General features: G+C 41.9%; 1 protein-coding gene across 2 annotated transcripts in view; it reads right to left on the bottom strand.

Moving 5' to 3' along the window:
- The window catches only part of SEMA4G (semaphorin 4G), a 309,056-nt gene that overhangs the window by 151,549 nt on the left and 136,342 nt on the right, over positions 1-21,165 (bottom strand). For both annotated transcript variants that reach the window (XM_073596158.1, XM_073596157.1), the window contains exon 3: positions 7,527-7,675. In XM_073596158.1, the coding sequence (XP_073452259.1) occupies positions 7,527-7,675 (149 nt within the window). The remainder of the gene's footprint in view (positions 1-7,526; positions 7,676-21,165) is intronic.

Here is a 21,165-nt window from a genome sequence, read left to right as displayed (position 1 = left end):
GCTTCAGATTTGGCCAAAAGTAGATTATGGTCTGAACTTTGCATGGGACCAAGTGAACGAAATGGGGTGTTCACCCACCTGCTGAGCCAAACCTCTAAGTGAAGCAGGGAATTATACATTTAGCAGCAGTATTGCTAACACGGGTAAAAGTCGCAACTTCCTGCTCAGGCTGGTTGTTAGGATGCCAGCGGCTGCTGGCTTCCTAGCAACCAATGGTGCATCACCACCTGGCCACTCAGCTTTTAGGTTTATATTTCCTATCACTTTCACTATGGCATGGTATTGTCTTCAGCAATAAAAAGCCTGCCAGCTTGCAGATTTTTTTTTGTTTTGCTTTAGGGGCCCATTTACAATTACATGAGCTGCAGTGCACCACAATGCAAAAATACAGCATGTTTTTTTCTTGTCAGTTTAGATGCAATGGCAGCCCATTCAAAGTGGAATGTGTGTGCACAAACGCAAAGCACATAAATAAAAAAAGAATGGGACCTAACTGTCAGAATCCCATGTTTTTATTGCTGTCTGTGTCCTCATTAGGAAAATTTCTTCTCACTTTCTGTCTCTGTGACACCAGGAGAATAAATGAGAGGACATAACCAAGACAAGAGGACACAGAGCTCAAGAAAAATCAAAAGTAGGGTACACACTATAAAAAAAATTCGACGAGCAATCGTCCATTTTTTTTCTCGATTGATTGCAGCTGGTCGAAACGGAGTAGCAAAAAAAGGCATTTTTTGTTTTGATGTGGGAACATAGATTAAATTGTTGTTTATTGTTTCCTGTCTTTTATATCTGATTTTTATCATATGAAAACAGGACACCGTAAACAGAAATCATTAGTTTTGTTCATGTACGAGAAGAATTTTGGAGTTTGCCCATTCAGAAATTTAAATTTGGAAGGTCTGAATCCCCTGTCAAAAGTTGTGTACATAAAGGAATACAAGGGGGTGCTAGCTAAGTGCAGCATCAATGGGTTTATTACACTTAAAAAGCAAACTTACAGAAATATAAAAATCAAAGAGCTTATCTGCAGCCATGCCACATTGGATGGAAGCCGTCCACTGGAAGAGCCACTCGTGACAGCAAAAGGCGTATAGTAAGTGAGGAAACCAAGACCAATGTTCCAGGAAGTTAGGAGAGTCACGGTGGAACACAGGGCAGGATGGTTGCTATGGTAACGTGTTTCAGAACTCCTTTTCCTAGTCCTTTCTCAAACCATTAAAAATCATAGAGAGGCAAGCTTTATTTACCAGGTTGGGTGGGGGGGTGGGTATCCTGGGCTCAACCAATCACACAAAAAAAAGCAATAAAGGGGCACTGCCTCAAATCAGCGGCAGGGAGAGGTTCCGGATGAGTAGGGAAAGAGCAGGGACACCCCATGCCTTCCAGGAAGCCTCTACCATGTGGGCATGGACTGGCCATGCTGCATTCAGCCCTTCAAGGCCGACACTGTCGGCGCACCCAAGACCTACTGCCATACTCTTCGCTACAACATGGCGTGAGTGCACGTGGTCGGGTTATCTTCCCACCAGGTAGTTGTGCTTTATTGAACTTTGACTTCAATACAGTCCTGTTTCTGCAACTGTTCACTCCACACCAAGCTGCACCTCCCCACATACTACACAGTAAAATAAAGCCACAAAATAACAGTTTTAGGCTCTGTTTCCACTACAGTGAGTTGTTGTGCGACTTGGCACATGTGAAGTCGCATGACAAGTCAAAACCCATGTAATTTTATTGTAAAGCGCTGCGTAAACTGTTGGCGCTATATAAATCCTGTATAATAATAAATAATAATAATAATATTTCAATGGTCCCCGTTCTAATTGCAGCGACTCCAAAAAAAGGTTTTTGCACTACTTTTTCCAACATCAGTGTGACTTGTTCTCACATGGTTTTCACCGGTCACATGACATTGCATCACACATCGCATAGCAAAGTCGCAGTGTGAATCGCACGACTTCGGGGACGCAATAGTGGAAACATAGCCTAAAATGTATTGTTGACCCCAAAACAATATTATAGTTTCCCTTTTAGAGCTGCACACTGTATATACACACAAAGCAAATTAAAAAGCAATACAAAAAGGCAGTTGAAAAATAATTAAAAGTACTTGCTAAAAGAAAGGTAAAATAACAATGCTTCTTTGCAAACTGGAAATTGTAACAAGCTTGTCCCTTTGTTTGGCACAGCTTTACGACATTTCCTGGTATCCATAAACGATTTACTAGTCCATGCTGAGTCACACTGTAAACAGTTTGTTATATGGTAAAATATTGTCTTGTAGTAAATGACTTCAAGAACACACAAGTTCACACTGAAGAGCTCTCTATACACAGATGAAAAGAGGAGTGCAAGAGAAGCCCAACTGCAGTGGCAGGAGTCACCTGACATGCTGTGTGATTTGGCACAGAAAATCCAGACCCGTCTGCTCTGAGGACACAAGGAGTGTCTGCAGATCAACCGCTTAGTCACCAACATGCTGAGGTCAAGGATCAAATATGTCATACTGCTGTCAAACATTAAATATCTTGCTGACTATAGTACTGATATCACTATTTGTGCTGGTGACTCATAACCTGCTTAAGGCTTCTAGTCATTTAAAAAACCCATACTGCGCTACTACGCCTATCTTTCTTTTTTTTTTTTTATTTAAAAAGTAAACAAGTGGCTTTTCTGGCCACCAGGGCTTGTCACTGAGGGCCCTCCTTTTGCCTGCACCCTGTTACTTGTTTTTACCAAGTTACCCAGCATACCCTAAAGGCTTATTTAGACCTCGGCATTGTAAAACAATAATTTACAGTTCATTTTTTTTCTAAAGGAGCCACATTCTGAACAGAAAGGCCTGTCCCCTGCCAACAGCTGCAGAGTGGGACCCTTGTTATCTGTGTAGAAGCAGTGGTCTCAGTGCAGATGTTCAACACCCTACTGAGTACCCTACCTACTGTGCCCTACTGAGTTCTGCAATCGGCAACGTTCATATTCCCTGCTGATTGGAGTATTCTGGATCTGACTCAGTAGGCAGGGGGGTTGGACCTCTTCAAACAGATCTCCGATTCCCCATCTGCACCATACTGGAAAGAAACAGGCTTTTCTACCGGCTGTGGCTGATAAAAAAAACACACATTTGATGTACCTGTGAATCTGTTGGACTAACTTAAAGTGGTTGTAAACCCTCGTGTTTTTTCACCTTAAGATGAAAAAACACCTGGCAGTGACCGGCCCCCCAGCCCCCCAGTTTTACTTACCTGAGCCCTGGAATTTCACACGCCAGAGATGCGCTCTTCCTCTGCCCGGGGGTTCCCGGCTCTCAATTGGATAGCTTGATAGCAGCACAGCCACTGGTTCCCGCTGCTGTCAATCAAATCCAATGATGCGGGCTTTGGGACCGAGTGCGGCATTCGTGTCTATGGACGCGAATGCTGTAGTCGGAAACGTGCCCGCAAGGTAACCCCCCGGGAAATCGCTTCTCCTAGGGGGTTATCTAATGCGGGGAGGAGCCGCGACAGCCGCCTAAGGGACTCCAGAAGAGAATGTTCGGGGCCACTCTGTGCAAAACGAGCTGCACAGTGGAAGCAAGCATGACATGTTTGTTACTTAAAAAAAATGAAAAGCGAACCTTGATCCCCTGCAGATTTTGTAAGTTTGCCCACTTACAAAGAAATGAAGGGTCCATAATTGTTATCATAAAATCCCAAAAAAACGCATGATACAAATGTTATAGATTGAGTTGCAGTTCGGTGAGTAAAATAGGTATTTAATTCCCTACCAACCAACAACAATTCTGGCTCTCACAGACTGGCTACAGTATGTGGTACACAGATTAGTCCTGTCAATTTTAAAAGTTGCTCCTAACGACAACAACTATCTTTTGTCCATTCAAACCATTCCATTCATCATGGGCAAGACCAAAGAGCCGTCAAAAGACATCAGGGACAAGACTGTAGACCTGCACAAGGCTGGAATGGGCTATAAAACCATCAGCAAGAAGCTTGGTGAAAAGGAGACAACTGTTGGACAACTGTTGGAGCGATTATTCGAAAATGGAAGAAATACAAAATAACTATCAATAGCCCTCGGTCTGGAGCTCCATGCAGGGTTTCGCCTCATGGGGTAAGGATGATCATGAGAAATATGAGGGATCAGCCCAGAACTACATGGGAGGAGCTTTGTGAATGATCTCAAGGCAGTTGGAACCACAGTCACCAAACAAACCATTGGTAACGCAATATGTCTCCTAGATTGTAAGCTCTAACGAGCAGGGCCCTCTGATTCCTCCTGTATTGAATTGTATTGTACTTGTACTGTCTGCCCTAATGTCGTTGTAAAGCGCTGCGTAAACTGTCGGCGCTATATAAATCCTGTATAATAATAATAATATGTCGCCATGAATTGAAATCCTGCAGCGCCCGCAAGGTCCCTCTCCTCAAGAAGGTACATGCCCATCTGAAGTTTGCCAATGAACATCTAAATGATTCAGAGAAGGATTGGGAGAAAGTGCTGTGGTCAGATGAGATCAAAATTTAGCTCTTTGGCATTTATTTGACTCGCCGTATTTGGAGGAAGAAAAATGCTGAGTATGACTAACTACACTAACTACAAGAAACATCTTACCTCTGTGCTTGCCAACAGAGGTTTCTCCACCAAGTACTAAGTCATGCTTTGCTTGGGAATCAAATACCTATTTTACTCACTGACTGCAGCTCAATTTATAACATTTGTATCATGTGTTTTTTCTGTATTTTTTGTTGATATTCTGTCTCCATCATTTAAAATACACCTATGATAAAAGTTATAGACCCTTCATTTCTTTATAAGTGGGCAAACTTACAAAATCTGCAGGGGATCAAATAATTATTTTCCCCACCGTACGTTTTCATTGAAGTTAAAGCGGAAGTAAACCGCTGAAACGAAAAAAAGAAAAACCTGCAAGACAATAGCATAATGTGCTAGTATGCATCGCCCCCACAGCAGCGCCCGATCACCACTGAGGGGGCTGACATGTTCTGGGTTTGCGGGCTCCGGCACTGAGAGTGGCTGGGGCAGCGATGACGTCACTCCCGCACATGTATGCGGGAGCTCTCCATTCCGACAAGGAGCTCTAAAGTTCCGCACCTTTAGAGCACATGCGCTGCTCAGAGGCTGCATGCAGGGTGAATATCGCCTAAACTGTGCAGGTTTAGGAGATATTTATTATACCTACAGGCAAGCCTATTATAGCCCTTTGATCGCCCTAGATGTTAACCCCCTCCCAGCGAGTGTCATTAGTACAGTCACTGTGTATAGTATTATCACTGATCATGGTATTAATGTTACTGGTGATGTCAGTTGCAGTTAGTCAGTTCCCCCCAGTGTCAGCCAGTGTCAGATTGCCCGCAACACTATTGCTGTCCCAATATAAGTCGCTGATCGCTGTCATGAATAGTATTTAAAAATAATAGTAAATAATAATAGTAATTTCCAGTATGCCATAGTTTGTAGGCACTAAAACTTTTATGCAAATCAATTAATATACACTTATTGGGATTTTTTTAGCTAAAACATAGCAGAATACATCCTGGCCTAAATTTATGAAAAAAATTAGATTTTACATTTTTTATTGGATATGTAAAAAAAGTTATTTTTCAAAAATGTTTGCTCTTTTTTCATTTAAATTGCAAAAAAAAAAAAAAAAAACCCAAAATACCACCAAAAGAAAGCTCTATTTGTGTGAGAAAATGATATATATTTTGTTTGGGTACAGCATAGCATGACCGTGCAATTACCAGTTAAAGTAGTACGGAGCTGAATAGCAAAAAAAGGCCTGGTCATGAAGGGGGTAAAATCTTCCGGAACTCAAGTGGTTACAGTGCTCAGAGTTATGAGAAGGCAGGTGTGTAACCAAAAGAGTACCTGTAGATGCAGCCTTTTGGTTGCGAGTGGAAAAAATCTGTAGATTTGATTTTAGATTAAATATATTACTTTTATATATGTTAACATCATTAGTTTAATTGTAAGTGCACTTTTTATATAAATTATCAGCTTAACCCTTTGGCGGCGGCCAGATGAAAATATGCAGCCTCTCGACGCAGGGTCCTTGGCGCAGAGAGGCGGCATATTTTAGTGAATTATTGTCCATAAAGCTGTGCCGAGAGTGCATGCGGTGTGTGCTCCCAATACAGTTACTAGCACTTAACTGAAGGTTTTTGGATCACGTGACAGCCAATCACGGCAGTCACGTGCTCTTAAGCCCAGCCCCTCAGCAATCATAAACCTCCTAAAGAGCCGGGAGGCACCGTCATTAAAAGGTTAAAGTGTAAGTGTACTGTTTAATGTAAAAACAAACCCTTCCTTGGTACTCCTCATCAATAGTACACATACTTATTTTGCCTTATAGTGGATGTGAACCCTTACATATACCCCGTGAAGTCACTGGCCTCACAAAGATTAAACAAATCCTCCTACATACTTCATACTGGTTTATCTGTTGCCTTCACTTCTCTACATCAGTTCAAAGTGCAGAAACTTTAAAGGTTGTCTGAGCTGACAGAAAACAGGGTGTGGAGAGCTTAAATTACACACTGCAAAGCTCAGTAAGGAGAGCTCTGATAGCTGATTGGAGGAAAGGACACACCCTCCTCCACACAGCACACAGGAACAGAGCTCAGGCTGTCAATCAGCTGGATCTCCCTTCCCTGTCACCATCTTTCTCTTGGTGTCAGAAAAAGTTCATGCAGATAGAGGAATGAAGTAGCAGAGAAAAATGACACTTAGTGCTTTGGATTGAGACACACTATAGAGGGTCATATGCTTTGTTCATATTTCATGTCTGATGTTTACAATCACTTTAAGCCAGCCATACATGGACTGAAATTTGTCCAGTTCAGCAGGGTGGTCGCTGTAGGCAAACCGATCTACTTATCAACTTTTGTTTAACCATCCTGTCAGATTTTCCGATAGCTATTGAAGGCTGTAGCCAGCAATGCTGATCATTGTATTCTAATAGAGGGGAAGTCTCCCTGCACCCAGAATACAGTGGCACAGCAGTGAGGATTTCCCCATCCTCCTCGAATGTGTGGATGGGGGAAATTGAGCCATTTTTTTTTTTTTTTTTATGCAACCTGCTGATTAAAAGAAAAACTATCACCTAAGGCAGTGGTTCTCAACTCCCGTCCTCAGGACCCACCAACAGGCCAGGTTTGCAAGATAACTGAAATACATCACAGGTGATATCATTTGGTGCTCAGTGATTGCAGTATTCTGGTCTGCATCTCCCCAAGGTAATACTTAAAATCTGGCCTGTTAGTGGGTCCTGAGGACGGGAGTTGAGAACCACTGACCTAAGGGCTCCTTTACACAGCTGGTTTGCCCAGAGAGACTGCAGTGCATTACAGGTCGCATCTTCTTCTTATCCTTCTTCATACTCGTGTGTGTTCCTTCAACTGTAAGCCTGCACACACCAGAAGCAATGGTCCTGGCGCCATGCAGTGCGCTCATAATACTACCCACTAAGCCACCAAACTTAGACAGAAGACTATCCAACTTACAGTTCTGCGGGATCTGTGAGAAATGTCTGTGGCATTCAGAGAAAAGATGGCTCCTCTCGCTCCCACAAAAATAATTCCATTTTCATCCTCCAGCAGTAACGTGGTATAATTCTTCACTTTATCACTAAATCGCTTGGCATCAGAAAGTTCTGTGGAAAAGAACACATCACATGGTTACAGAAAGGCTTTGCAGATTACATACACTATTCTCATAGCGAAAGCATTAACCAGAGACACAGCAGAAGGCTTCAAACACAGCAGAATACTTGATCACCAACATCATCTTGTTATTTTCCTTGAGGAACATTATAAAGGATAACATGAGCAGTCTTATAACCGTACAGCACTATCCATTCATGTATAAACCCATACAAAAATTTTCCCAGCAATCAAAGAGAAGTAGTAGAATAAAATAACTAGTACAAAGGCAACAATATTGCTTCTACAAGAATACAATTAAAGGAGAAGTAGGGCCATAGCTTACAGCGGGCTAAAGCCATCACTCGACTGACATCACTCAGCTGGTCCAGGCTCTGGAAAGATCCCAACTTTAATGTCGGGATCTACCGAAATCCATGACCAGCCTCTCAGTGAGCAGCACAGCCCATAGCCCTGGCACAGGGCACCCCCATCCTTGCAATAAACCATTGCGCCCAGGGCAGTCGCCCCTCCTGCCCCCCCCCCCCCTTTGTCCTGACCCTGGTCACCGCTCTCTGCTCACTTAGGACTGAGCAATCAGCGGTATCTGATCGATCGGTTCTTGGTGTAGAGGTGGTGGGGGACAGGTGCAACATCAGACCGAAGCTACATCCACCTAGGTGAATATGTAAGGGACTGGGTGGCTGTACAGACGCTTGGTTGCTTCCATCTGACAGTCTGCTTGTGTAAAAAGTACCACTACCAATGTACGACATACATCAGTGGCAGCGAAAGGGTTAAATCGATCATCAATCACGTCTTCCAGAGGTGTAGGTCCACATCAACCATGATTAACAACCACTAGGCCAGGTATGTGGGAAAGAGGCTCTTTATTTAGTATAGAATTTGGAAGGACCCAACTTTTTTTTTTTGGCAGTTATAATGACATCATTGTTTGGCAGGCAGCCGGGCTGCACAGTGTTTTTAAAGTGGTTCTAAACATTCAAGGTTTTTTACCTTCATGTATTCTATGCAGCAGCTGATTGATAATTAAGAAACCACTCCCATTAGACTCACTTAGCACAGGGACATAGAGAAACAACCAGGGATTTCTTCATTAGAACAAAAGGCAGGAATCTGCAACAGCGTTTGGTAAAATCCTTGCAAAGTACAGAGATCACCTGGGGGGATGTTGTTTCTCAACAAAAGTGGAGTTACACTTTAACCTACATAATTTCACTGGTGTGTATTTAAGTTTTTGAAAATGCATTTCTGCTCTTTTCATTTCAGACTCTCCTTACTTGTTGAGCCCTCCTGATCCTTGTTCCTCACTGCCAGTTAACCCGACAGCATCAGTCTGACAGAAAACTATAGGCTCTCTGCAGTCTCTAATGACTATGACATGAAACACTCACACTGCTCACTGCTAATCAATGATGACTGTCAACAAGGCTGCCTAGGCTTTAGATACTTTTTTCATTACATAAGAACAAGGTATGTTTTATTCAAATGTCTAATGTGATTTGTTAATTTAGAGAAGAGCATTATGCAAACTATGGCTGCCATAGCTCCAAATATTTGCAAGACCCCCCCCCCCCCTTCATATTTATTTATATAAATTAGCTATCCATGATCCAGGTGAAGTCATATGCATGTCTTCCCAGACATTTTCTGGGAATGTTAAAGTGATTGTAATTATTTCTTTTTTTAATAACAATCAGGTTTATGCTTATCTGCTCTGTGCAGAATTGAAGTGTGAATTGCATAAAGTGGGCCAAACCTCTACCCTGCCGGTGCTCCTGGCTCTTCTTCTTCAGCGAGAGCCTCCATAGAAAGCCACATTCTAAAAGGGCACTTTTGCTGTCTTGCTCCAGTCCCGCCCTCCACTCCCTCGTCACTGGCTTTGATTGGCCTCAGAAAAGCCAGTGAGACACAGAAGTGAGGGGAGAGAAGAGCTGCAGATGTGAACATTGCTGGATCGAATGAGGGCTCAGGTAGGTAAAAGGGGTTGAGGGGGGATACTGATGTTTAAACATTTTTTACCTAATTGCCAGGAATGCAATAAAGTAGAACTTTCATTTTTTTCATTTTTGATAGAACAAGGGAGGGTTATAACCCCTTTCAGATTTTTCTTTTTTTTCTCCTCCTCCTCCTTTAGGAGTAGTCTTCAAGGCACCACAACATGACCTGTTGGGGTGCCTTGATGACTGGAGTTGAGAAAGACTGACTTAACCATATTTAGTCTCATCTGACCACATTAAAACGCACCTTGAAGATTATGAGGCCACATGGAAAAAGGTGTTATGGTCAGATGAGACACCAAACGATGTTTCTGGTCGAAATCTAATACAGCTTACCATCCAAATAACACCAATCCTACAGTAAAGCATGGAGGTGGTAATATCCTGTTATGGGGATGTTTCTCTGCAGGAGGGACTGGAGAACTTGTCAGGATAGAAGAAAATGGATGGGGAAAAATGACATAAAATTCTTAAGGAAAATCTGCTGCCCTCTGCCAGAAAGTTGTCAATGGGAAGAAGGTTTACCTTCCAACATAACAATGGCCCAAAGCATACAGCAAAAATAACCACACTGTGATTGGAGGAGAAAATCGGGCCTTGAGTTCACATCCGACAAAATTTTTATAAACTCCACATCCAGCTTTTTTCTGACGAAAAATCTAAATTGGCTGTCGAAAGCACCGTACTAGGGATCTGAAAATCGTCAGAAAACTCGTCGTATGTACGGGCCTTTAAAGTGTTACTAAACCCACAACAGTAAAATCAGTCTGTCAATGCAGTAAAGCATGTTTGTTATACTCCCTGTGGAACCTAAGGGGTTAATCCTCTGCATTGTGTATAAAGGCTGTGTGATTCTGTCTCTCCGATCCTCTCCTTCCTCCACTGTCCCCTAATTATTTCCTGATAACACTGAGTCTATAGAGTCAGGCTGCACATGCTCAGTTTGGTGTGTATTGCTAGAGAGTTTTTCTTTTTTCTTGGGAGAGTGCATGTGATGAGCACAGGGCCAATCAGCACTGTCCAGACAGAGGGTCAACTCAAAACTCCTCCTACAAGCTTTACTAGGAACTGATAGAAGTCACAAGGCTGCTATATACTGATGAGAAAAGGTATATGTGCATTTCCGTGTTCTGTGTACTCTGGGAGACCAGATATAGGTTCTGGGTTTAGTAACACTTTAATTTCAGGCCGCAAAGCAACAAAATGTGATTATTTTAAACGGGGTGATTCTTTTCTATACCCACTGTATACTGTATAGGCATGTCTACATAAGGTCTGTTAACCCCAAAGTGAATATTAGTTTATTAGTAGAGGTTAAAAAACTCATCAGTCTTTGGTCATCTATATTGCTGTGAATATGCAGCAGTGACCAGGATAAATCATCAATAAAAATAACCCAATATACACATTATTTTGTGTTGATCATCCTTGCTATAAGCAATATTTTCAGTATGTGTAAGGACAGAATGGATGTGTACATGTTTCTGTAGTCCGTAGAGAGGTGCAGTTCAATGTTCACCTACCAGTGGCTCACATGATTGTGGTTACTAAGCAACATCCTCCACCGATATGTAGCCGGAGGGAAAACAGCACTGCTCTTTATGCTGGCTGCCAGTCGCCATGGTGTGACCGGGGGATACAAGATGGTTCATGGATTCGGGCACATCTGCTGACTCAGTAATCTAATCTCCATGAACGATTAAAAGCTGCACTGCTTACAGTAGCAATTGCTTCCATCCAAACGACTGCTATAGTAAAAACAACTAATATTTCACAATGTAACATTTTAAGGAGATGTTAAATATATGCTAAAATGTGATGTAAATTAAATCCATTGATGGCTGTAAAGAATGCTGCAGGTCTGGTAATTTGGCAAGCTGACAGTAATAAAATGGCCCATTTAGTTTTGGGATGAAAAAGGCCAATGATTTTTAAACTGCAATTTCAAAGTAGTGGTAAGGTGTCCCAGGAGGATGCCTATCATGTACCCCACACGAATCACCCTAAAACTGTTGCATGCAAGAGTCTGACCACATTTTGCAGCACCAATAATGAGGTATGAACAGTCCCATTACTGCACATACATTTCGCTGAAAAGTAAAATGCTTGGGAAAGTTTACAGAGTACATAAAGACTCATACACCTGACCCCAATTCAAAAACTAAACTTTAGACCCAAATCCCAAGGATAAGTGCCTAGAAGGAGGAATGGAGGCAGTAAAATACTGGCCAACCACCTGGTAAGAAATCCTTCCATTCAGACTTGTGTTTACCAGTGCCATTTCTGTCTTTCAGCCAAGGACAGGCAGAGGAAGATGGATAAATTCTATCAATGCCTCTGACATGGACAGGCCTCACCTAGTCATAGTCAGAAGGAACACTTACCATCTTATAGGCAGGTATTTTAAACCTTAATTTTCCTTTCTTAGGCAACATCCTGGGCAGGCAGACCTAAAGTGAATTTTTACTTTAGGTTGGCTGAAGACCTGGCTGATGGAGCCTGATGAAAACTTGGTTAAACTCAAAATAGTGTGCCAAAGTTTAAAGATTTAAAAGTCCTCCCAGTACATTTATTTTTCCCAAATCCTACAAGAGAAGAGCAAAGTGCATCTAACCAGGGAGATCCCCCACCAATCCCTAGTCCGTGCAGGGCTCTCCTGATTAATGTCTTTGGTGTATATGTGCTTAAAGACCTATGAAAAGTGTACTGGTAAGTATTTGACATCAGCTATACAGTATTAAAGTAGAAGTATGGGCAAACTTTTTTTCCCTATTTTTGGATAGCGCAATTCACACCTAACCAGACCCTCCCATTCAGATTCAGAGAGGAAACAGTTATTTCTTTAGAGCAACAAAAGTGTTGGAGCATCCTGACCCATCCCAGGATCTTGTTGAAAGGCCAGTGTCTCTCCTGCCCAGAAGCTTTGATCAGAAGCCAAAATGTAAGATCAATATGCCAATGTGGGAAAACCCTCAGAAGTCATAAAAGGCCCTGGCTGGGTATAGAGCCACAGGCGCTAGTGACATCTTGTGGTGAGAGGTCCATGTGAGCTGGTAAGAAAATCTTTCAGCTCCCGGAGGTGGTGTTGATGCACGGATTCACTTTTCAAGGTGGTGGATGACAGTGATACTCACCAGGATTGATTATTACATCACTAGTGGACATTTATTTTTCAATAATTAGCAAAACTCTAAAAAGTTATATTATATTGGGACTGTGTTTATATCTTGCAGGAGCGTTGCTGCTTGTATTGTTTGTTTATTATGCTATGTATTAGTGACATTTTTATTCCTATTCAAATTCACACCTATGCTTAAGATGACTGGAGTCTTTTAAAGTAGTATTAAAGTCGAAAAGGTTTTTTTTTTTTTTTTTTTAATAGACTAAGGGAGGGTTATAAGCTCTGTAAGGTTTATTTTTGCCATCTTTGTCCGATTGGGAAGATTTATCTTCACTTCCTGTCCCATAGCAAAACAGGAAGTGAGAAGAAATCCCTGCAAATTAAGAGAAATTAAGGGAGCCCCTTTGGGGACCCCCAGATCACCAGAACTAGTGTCCCCATTAGAAGATGTCCCCTGTATTACTTTTCTGGGGACAATCCAAAATTTGGGATTTTCTTTTACTTTCAATTTCACTTTCAATGATTGGGGTAAGCATGACAAATAGAATCTCCCTAATAGGGACGCAGACAGCAATAAAAACTGACAAGTGTTCTAATCCATCTCCACTCTATTCTAAACAAAAAAAAGGATTTGCCTTTAGTTATACTTTAGGGTTCTCTAGACGTTACTCTATAAGAATTATACAGACTACAGCATTCCTAGAAAACGATGTGAACATATGGCATGTTGCAGAAGTGATCATGTATTCTGTAAGCATATTAGCTCGTTCCTTTGCATGGAGAGGAAGATATTGAAAAGGCTTCTGCACATAGTCAATACAGAAATACATGAGCAATCTCACAAGTGTGCAGATAGCAATGGAAGGAATAATAAGATTTATAGCTGCAGGTCGAAACAATTATGATAATGTAAACACCTTCCGATGGTCTGAATTAATGAGGACTTTATTTTTCATTACCCCTGTAATCCACTAGAATGTACACAAACCGCAGAGAATTGAACTGTGATTTCAAAGAAACTGTTCAGTTGAAAAGCAGCAAGTCTTATTAGAAGGAAACACTGCGGCAGATTAGATGTAAATGTTCCAGGATTGACATAGGTTGTAACAGAAGATTATTATACTATTATTGCTTTAGTGCTACTACTAGAACAATAAATGATACTAAATACAGTTGAATGGCTTGTCTGAAAACATCAATGTTCACACATAAAACCTCAGTTTTCTTCCTATACAGTGACAAGAAAAGTATGTGAACCCCTTTGGAATTAACTGGTTTTCTATTTTGCCATGAAATGTGATCTGATCTTTATCTAAGTCACAGCAATAGACAAACACAATGGGGTAGATATACTAAAACTAGAGAGTACAAAATCTGATGCAGCTGTGCGTAGTAACCAATCAGCTTCTAACTTTAGCTTGTTCAATTAAAGGATAAGTTCACCTTTGGGAACATGTTACATATTCCCCCTGAAATTAGGGTGGACCATGTAACATATTCCCAATGCTGCAGCCCGCTGCCCATACCCGCTGTGGTAGTTCATTGAGTCTAATGCCCCGTACACACGATCGGACATTGATCGGACATTTCGACAACAAAATCTATGGATTTTTTCGGACGGATGTTGGCTCAAACTTGTCTTGCATACACACGGTCACACAAAGTTGTCGGAAAATCCGATCGTTCTGAACGTGGTGACGTAAAACAAGTCGGGACTATAAATGGGGCAGTAGCCAATAGCTTTCGTCTCTTAATTTATTCTGAGCATGCGTGGCACTTTGTGCAACGGATTTGTGTACACACGATCAGAATTTCCGACAACGGATTTTGTTGTCGGAAAATTTTTTAGCCTGCTCTCAAACTTTGTGTGTCGGAAAATCCGATGGAAAATGTGTGATGGAGCCCACACACGGTCGGAATTTCGGACAACAAGGTCCTATCACACGTTTTCCGTAGGAAAATCCGACCGTGTGTACAGGGCATAACTGTGCAGGGTGTACTGGTAAGCCCATACACTGACAGTGTGCAGAAGATCTGCATGGCATCAGCAATCTGCTGATCGCTTGTGCAATGCTTTCCAGGCTTCTGCAAAAATTTTTATATTATATATATATATATATATATATATATATATATATATATATATATATATATATATATATATATAAAAATAACTTATCCTATAAAGTGGTTGTTAGGGCAGAAGTTTTTTTTATCTTAATGCACTGTATGCATTAAGACAAAAAACCTTCTGTGTGCAGCAGCCCCCCTCAGCCCCCCTAATGCTTACCTGAGCCCCATCTCGATTCAGCGATGTCCATGAGTGCCTCGGCCACCTGGCACTCTCCCTCCTAATTGGCTGAGACACAGCAGCGGTGCCATTGGCTTCCGCTGCTGTCAATCAATGTCAGTTAGCCAATGAGGAGAGAGAAAGGGTGGAGGTGAACTGCGGCTCCGTGTCTGAATGGACACACAGAGCTGCAGCTCTGCCTGGGTGCCCCCACAGCAAGCTGCTTGCTGTGGGGGCACTCAACAGAAGGGAGGGGCCAGGAACCCGAATAGAGGGGGATCTGGGCTGCTCTGTGCAAAACCACTGCACAGAGCAGGTAAGTATAACATGTTTGTTATTTTTAAAGAAAAACAAACTAGACTTTAGTATCGCTTTAAGTTTTGACAAAAAAATTAAAAAAAAATTGGAAGCTGGTTTCTCTGCAGAGCTGCACCAGATTTTGCACTGCACACAGTTTTAGTAAATCAACCCCAATGTGCTTAAGATGAAAACACACAAACAATTCTGATTTCCCATGTCTTTTTTGACACATCCATTAAACATTCACTGTGCTGGAAGAAAAAAAGTAAGTGCACACATAGTCTAATTATTTTAAAGAAAGCTAAATGGAGTCAATAGTTTGCACAGCTAAAGTCCAAAAAATGAAAAGGCTTTTGGAGGTGTGGTTTAGAGCTACTTTGATAAAAAGACACTCAAACACTATAAGACCCTCTGTTCATAAGAAGCATCAGCTGATGTGAACCATGCCTCACAAAAATTAGTTCTCTGAAGACATATGATCAAGAGTTGTTGACCTGCATAAGGATGGAAAGGGATATAAGGCAATCTCAAAGTGTTTAGACATTCATCAATTGACAGATTGTCTATAAATGGAGACAGTTTAGTACTGTGGCTAATATTCCAAGAAGTGGGCGCCCAGCTAAGATGACTACCAAGGCACAACACAGACTCCTCAGTGATATAAAGGAGAACCCATTAGTACCAGCTAATGGCTTGAAGAGATCACTGGAACTGGCAAATATCCCTGTTCATGAGTTTACCATATATAAATCTTTGAACAGGCAGGGCAGAACACCACGGAGGAAGCCGAAACTGTTGCGTGCTGTAAGTTTGCCAAAGAGCACCTTGGAAAAATGCAGCGCTACTAGGGGAAGTGTTTTGTGAACTGATAAAACAAAAATTGAATTGTTTGTGAAGAACTCCCACCACTATGTATGGTGCAAAGAGGGCACAGATTGCCAACATCAAAACATCTTAACTGTGAAGTATGGTGCAAGGAACATCATCATTTGGGGCTTGCTTTGCTGCCTCTGGGCATGGACCACTTGCCATCAAGGAGGAAATTCCCAAGTTTACCAATATATCCCTACAGGATAATGTGAGGGTGGCTTTAAAGACGCACAGGACCCCTGTGCATTCCGTTTCGCAGCCGCCCACGGAGTTGTGCAAACCAGCTCCATTGAGAGCCAGTCACACTCTCCTGTCATGCGAATTGGATGCGGAGAAACAAGCATCCAATTCGCATCAGTGTGAACCCAGCCTTAAAGTAGAACTGTAGCTGGAAATTTTTTTAGCTCCTATTGAAAATGCCTGCATGCCATTGGCAATACTTTCCTAATCTCCCTACCTGTTTTGGGTCAATGCGTCAAAATATGCGAGTTATTGGATCAATGGCAGCCTGCATTTTCCTAGATGGGGGTTTCCTTTAAGCATGATATTCCATTATATACTGTTAATAACAAAGACCAGGCAATACTTTCCCCCTGTGATCTGTTCCATTATCATTTACAGTATTCACAATACTGTGTCAGACATCGCTGCCATAAAAAGGAAAAGGAAAATAGGGCTCTGATTTTCCTCATGTTTAAAAACTGGTTATTAAGCTAAAACAATCCCATTAATTCAAACTGCTTCTGAAAGTGCTTCATTTTTTTGACCTAGTAGTTGACCTCATTTTTGATATGCACTCAGGGAATAACTAGCAGACTCTCATCCGGTTCTTGTAACCGCAGGACTTTTCTCACACAAGGTAAAATCCCCGGTGGCTTGTATGAACGAGTGTTGGTTTTTACAGTGGACTAGGAAGTTAATTGTTCTCTTGTAGATTCCAGTGAATGCCGAGCCATAAAAATAAGTGTAATTCCAGAAAGAGAAGCTTCTACTGAGGCAAAACATGATATAGTTCACTCCACCCAAAAACATAAATACCATTTTAATGGTGTAAGGGAGGATGAAATATCTTGTGCAAATTATATTTACCTGTGTGCAGTGATGTTTTGCTGATTCCTTGTAACAGTTTCTTTCCTCTGCTCAGTTATAGCCGGTGTGATGATTTGGGTTCAAGCATCCACAGAAGGTTATGATCCCCCCCCCCCCCTCTTTGTGATGCTATGGGAACAAAAAGCTCTCCTTTATTAAAACATCCTTGATACCCAGTTTTGTATGTTTACTTACCTACAATTATGATGGCACATGTGCAGTGTTGATGTTGCGCTCCCATTCCCTATCTTTGGTGTACATCCATATGCACCCCCTACTGATGCCTCTTGGGGTCCCTGGGAATCCCCACATCATACATTGGTGTCTGGAGCCCCAGTTCTACCACCTAGCCTTTAAACGGCTTTACAACCTCTTTATCACCCTACTCCTGAGAAAGAATTGCAAAACGTGTCGAGTGAGAAATGACGAGTAGCATTGTTTATTTTGGACCTATGAACCTTTACTCTGCATTCACACTTCAGCGTTTTGAATCGCGGGCAGATTTGCTGTGAATCTGCCCGTGATTTGAAAGCACCGATGTGTGAATGACAAATCGCGGGACTCGCATTTGAGATGCCATTCATTTGAATGACAACTTATATCGAGGGGCGGGTCTGGAGCGATAAATCACGCTGCAATCGCGGCAACCCGCATCGTGGGAAGCATGTCATCCAAAAGTATCTCCTGAACTTTTTTTTGGCGAAATGCTTGCCGCGATTGCAGCGTGTTTTATTGCTCAGCAAACACGCCCCGCGATTTGAGGTGTCATTCAAATGAATGGCATCTCAAATGCGAGTCCCTCGATTTGTCATTCACACAAATCGCGGGCAGATTCGTGGCAAATATGCTCGCGGTTCAAAACGCTAAAGTGTGAATGCATACATGCTATTATAATGGTGATGCTGTACTCTGATTCCTGGTGCTGCCTCTCAAGGGATGTAATTAATATTGCTGTGTTGGAACTATCCTTATTTGTTTTTATGCAACTATGTTTTATGTCCTCAATGATTAATAAAGAATAAACACTTTAAGTCTTTTGTGCGTAAGAGTTACTGAGGGGGTCACACTTAAAGTCCAGTTTCTTGTTTTGTTATATATTTTGGGATGTGGTGTGGATGGTTGACTCTCGACTAGACCTTTGCTGCATATTCAGTTACAAAGATGGTCAAACAACCCTGTGGGTTACCATTCAATATATGGCATGATATAGAGTCTATATTATAGACACTCCATTACCATGGTCTTTAGTCAGCGTATGGGTATAGAGGGATCAAACACATTTTTTACAACTAAAGTTTGTTTCTTGTAATCTCCCTTAAGCAGATGCAGGACAGTGTTCCCTCCAGGCAAGCCCGTCACAACTCTTTTCTATCAGTTTATATAACAAAGGAAGTACTATATTTATTGGCGTATAACACTCACTTTTTCACCATAAAAATCGGGTGCAAATAGCGTGTGTGTGTTATACGCCAATACTTCAATTTCAGCTGCCTCAGGGGCGGGATGAGTGCCGTTAGATTACATACAGTGAGAATCTCCTGTTTACTTGGCGGCCTCTGTAATAGGAAGTCAATAGATGGCAATGGCGAGGCTGCTGCATTGATGGCAATGGCGAGGCTGCTGCACTGATGGCAATGGTGAGGCTGCTGCATTGAGGCAATGGGGAGGCTGCTGCATTGAGGCAATGGTGAGGCTGCTGCATTGAGGCAATGGTGAGGCTGCTGCATTGATGGCAATGGTGAGGCTGCTGCATTAATGGCAATGGTGAGGCTGCTGCATTAATGGCAATGGTGAGGCTGCATTGATGGCACTTGTGAGGCTGCAGGTGGGCATTGATCAGGCTGCATTGATGGCAATGGTGAGGCTGCAGATGGGCACTTACCCTTATTTTGCTTCAAAGTTCCTTATTTAAAATTTAAGGTTTTTTTTCCTGAAACTTCCCTCTTAAAATGAATGTGCGTGTTATACGCCTGTGCGTGTTATATGCCGATAAATACATTATTTAGTAGGTCGATAAAGTGTAACTGGCCAGTCACTCAAGTTGGACTATCCCAGACCTGCCTACAAAAGAAAAACTGGTCCAGGTTAAGTTTTTTTGGGAGTACAGACCTGAGATGATTAGCCACCCATTTGGCACAAAGTTTCACATCTACATTTAGCAAAGAAAGCTGTTGGTAAGTGGTCAAGCGGGTGGACATATGGTACGCTGCTACAAGCAAAACATTCTGAAATTTCCTTGTGTACGTTTTCTTTATTACATGTTTTTTTGGCATGATTTTCAGTGCCAAAGTTCAACATTATAGCGCATGAAAGAATGCCCCTAAACTGTATCCTCTCTGAATCTTTTAACCCTAATGCCCCGCACACATGATTGGACTTTCCGACAACAAAACCATGGAATTTTGTTTGAAGGGTATTGGCTCCAACTTGTCTTGCATACACACGGTCACACAAATGTTGGCCAACAATTACGAACGTAGTGACGTACAAGATGTACGGCGAACCAATAAAAAGGAAGTTCAATAGTCATGTGATATCTCCATTACGAACACTAGTTTTACAAGACCGAGCGCTTCCGTCTTGTCTTCGATTCCGTGCATGTGTTTGTACTTTGGACTTTTGTCCAACGGACTTGTGTACACATGATCGGAAAGTCTGACAACACACATTTGTTGACGGAAAATTTGAGAGCATGCTAGCCAACATTTGTTGGCGGAAAGTCCGACAACAAATGTCCGATGGAGCATACACACGGTTGGACTTTCTGCCAACAAGCTTGCATCCAACATTTCCCATCTGAAAATCCGATCGTGTGTACGCGGCATAACACTTAAAAGGGGACCAGTTGCCACTAAGCTTATCTAAACAATCCAAAAATACATCATACAATACAAAATTAATTCTACAATATACATTATATATATTTGAATTGTGCAGTCCTTTTTCTATTTGCCCTTATTCAGGTTTGCTTTGCCTATTGCGGACTCTTCTGGCACTTCTGGGTGTGGAAAGCCTGTAACTTACTCCCTTTCTTCCCACAAGACAGGGCTGGTGCTTGGTAATTGACTGCTCAGATGCCCAAGCAATTACAGATATGTTGTCGGGTCTTCTCCTAGGTTGGGCATATACTTTCTGCCACAGATTATCATCAGTCTGATGACCAGCATCATTGAACCAGACCTTGTACTGCTTCTTCATCTCATACTCCAGCCTTGCTACACAGGGACTGCAAGATGCTGATACCAGGTCAAATTCAAGTACTTGAATTCAGCAAAATGCAATGATGCATTCGGAATTACAGCACAGCATCAGTTTGGGCCATCATCTGCCTAGAAATCAGCTTTAAGCATTTCAAATGGTTGACAAGTTCACTCTCAACAACTAACCAACTAACCAAACCCTTAACCTAATCCATAACACTAAGCTGACAACTAAAAAAATGTACTTACCTTAATGGTCACCAAAAAGCATCAGTGCCAAACGCACATAATTATGAGCGGAGATCAAACAGCACCTAGATCTTGGCACTCCAAGAATCAATTTTATGTTTCCTATAAACCAGGTGTCTTGAACGAATGTTCCATTTAGGCTTCATGTACATGGGACGTTTTTACAACCTCTCCTGAACGATTTAACTTGACAGAGAGTAACACACGTTTAAAACGTCCGTTTTGCCGTGTTTTGCGTTTAGAAGCGTTTAAAATAGATATATATATTTTCAAAATAGCCAAAAATGAAAAAACACCTGTAAACGAAACATGGCTAAATACGAGTTAGGCCTCATGCACACGAAACGCTGTTAAACGCGCA

Source organism: Aquarana catesbeiana, linkage group LG08, assembly GCF_042186555.1.
Source record: "Aquarana catesbeiana isolate 2022-GZ linkage group LG08, ASM4218655v1, whole genome shotgun sequence".
Classification (NCBI taxonomy): Eukaryota; Metazoa; Chordata; class Amphibia; order Anura; family Ranidae; genus Aquarana; species Aquarana catesbeiana.
This window is presented reverse-complemented; position numbering and strand designations above follow the sequence as displayed.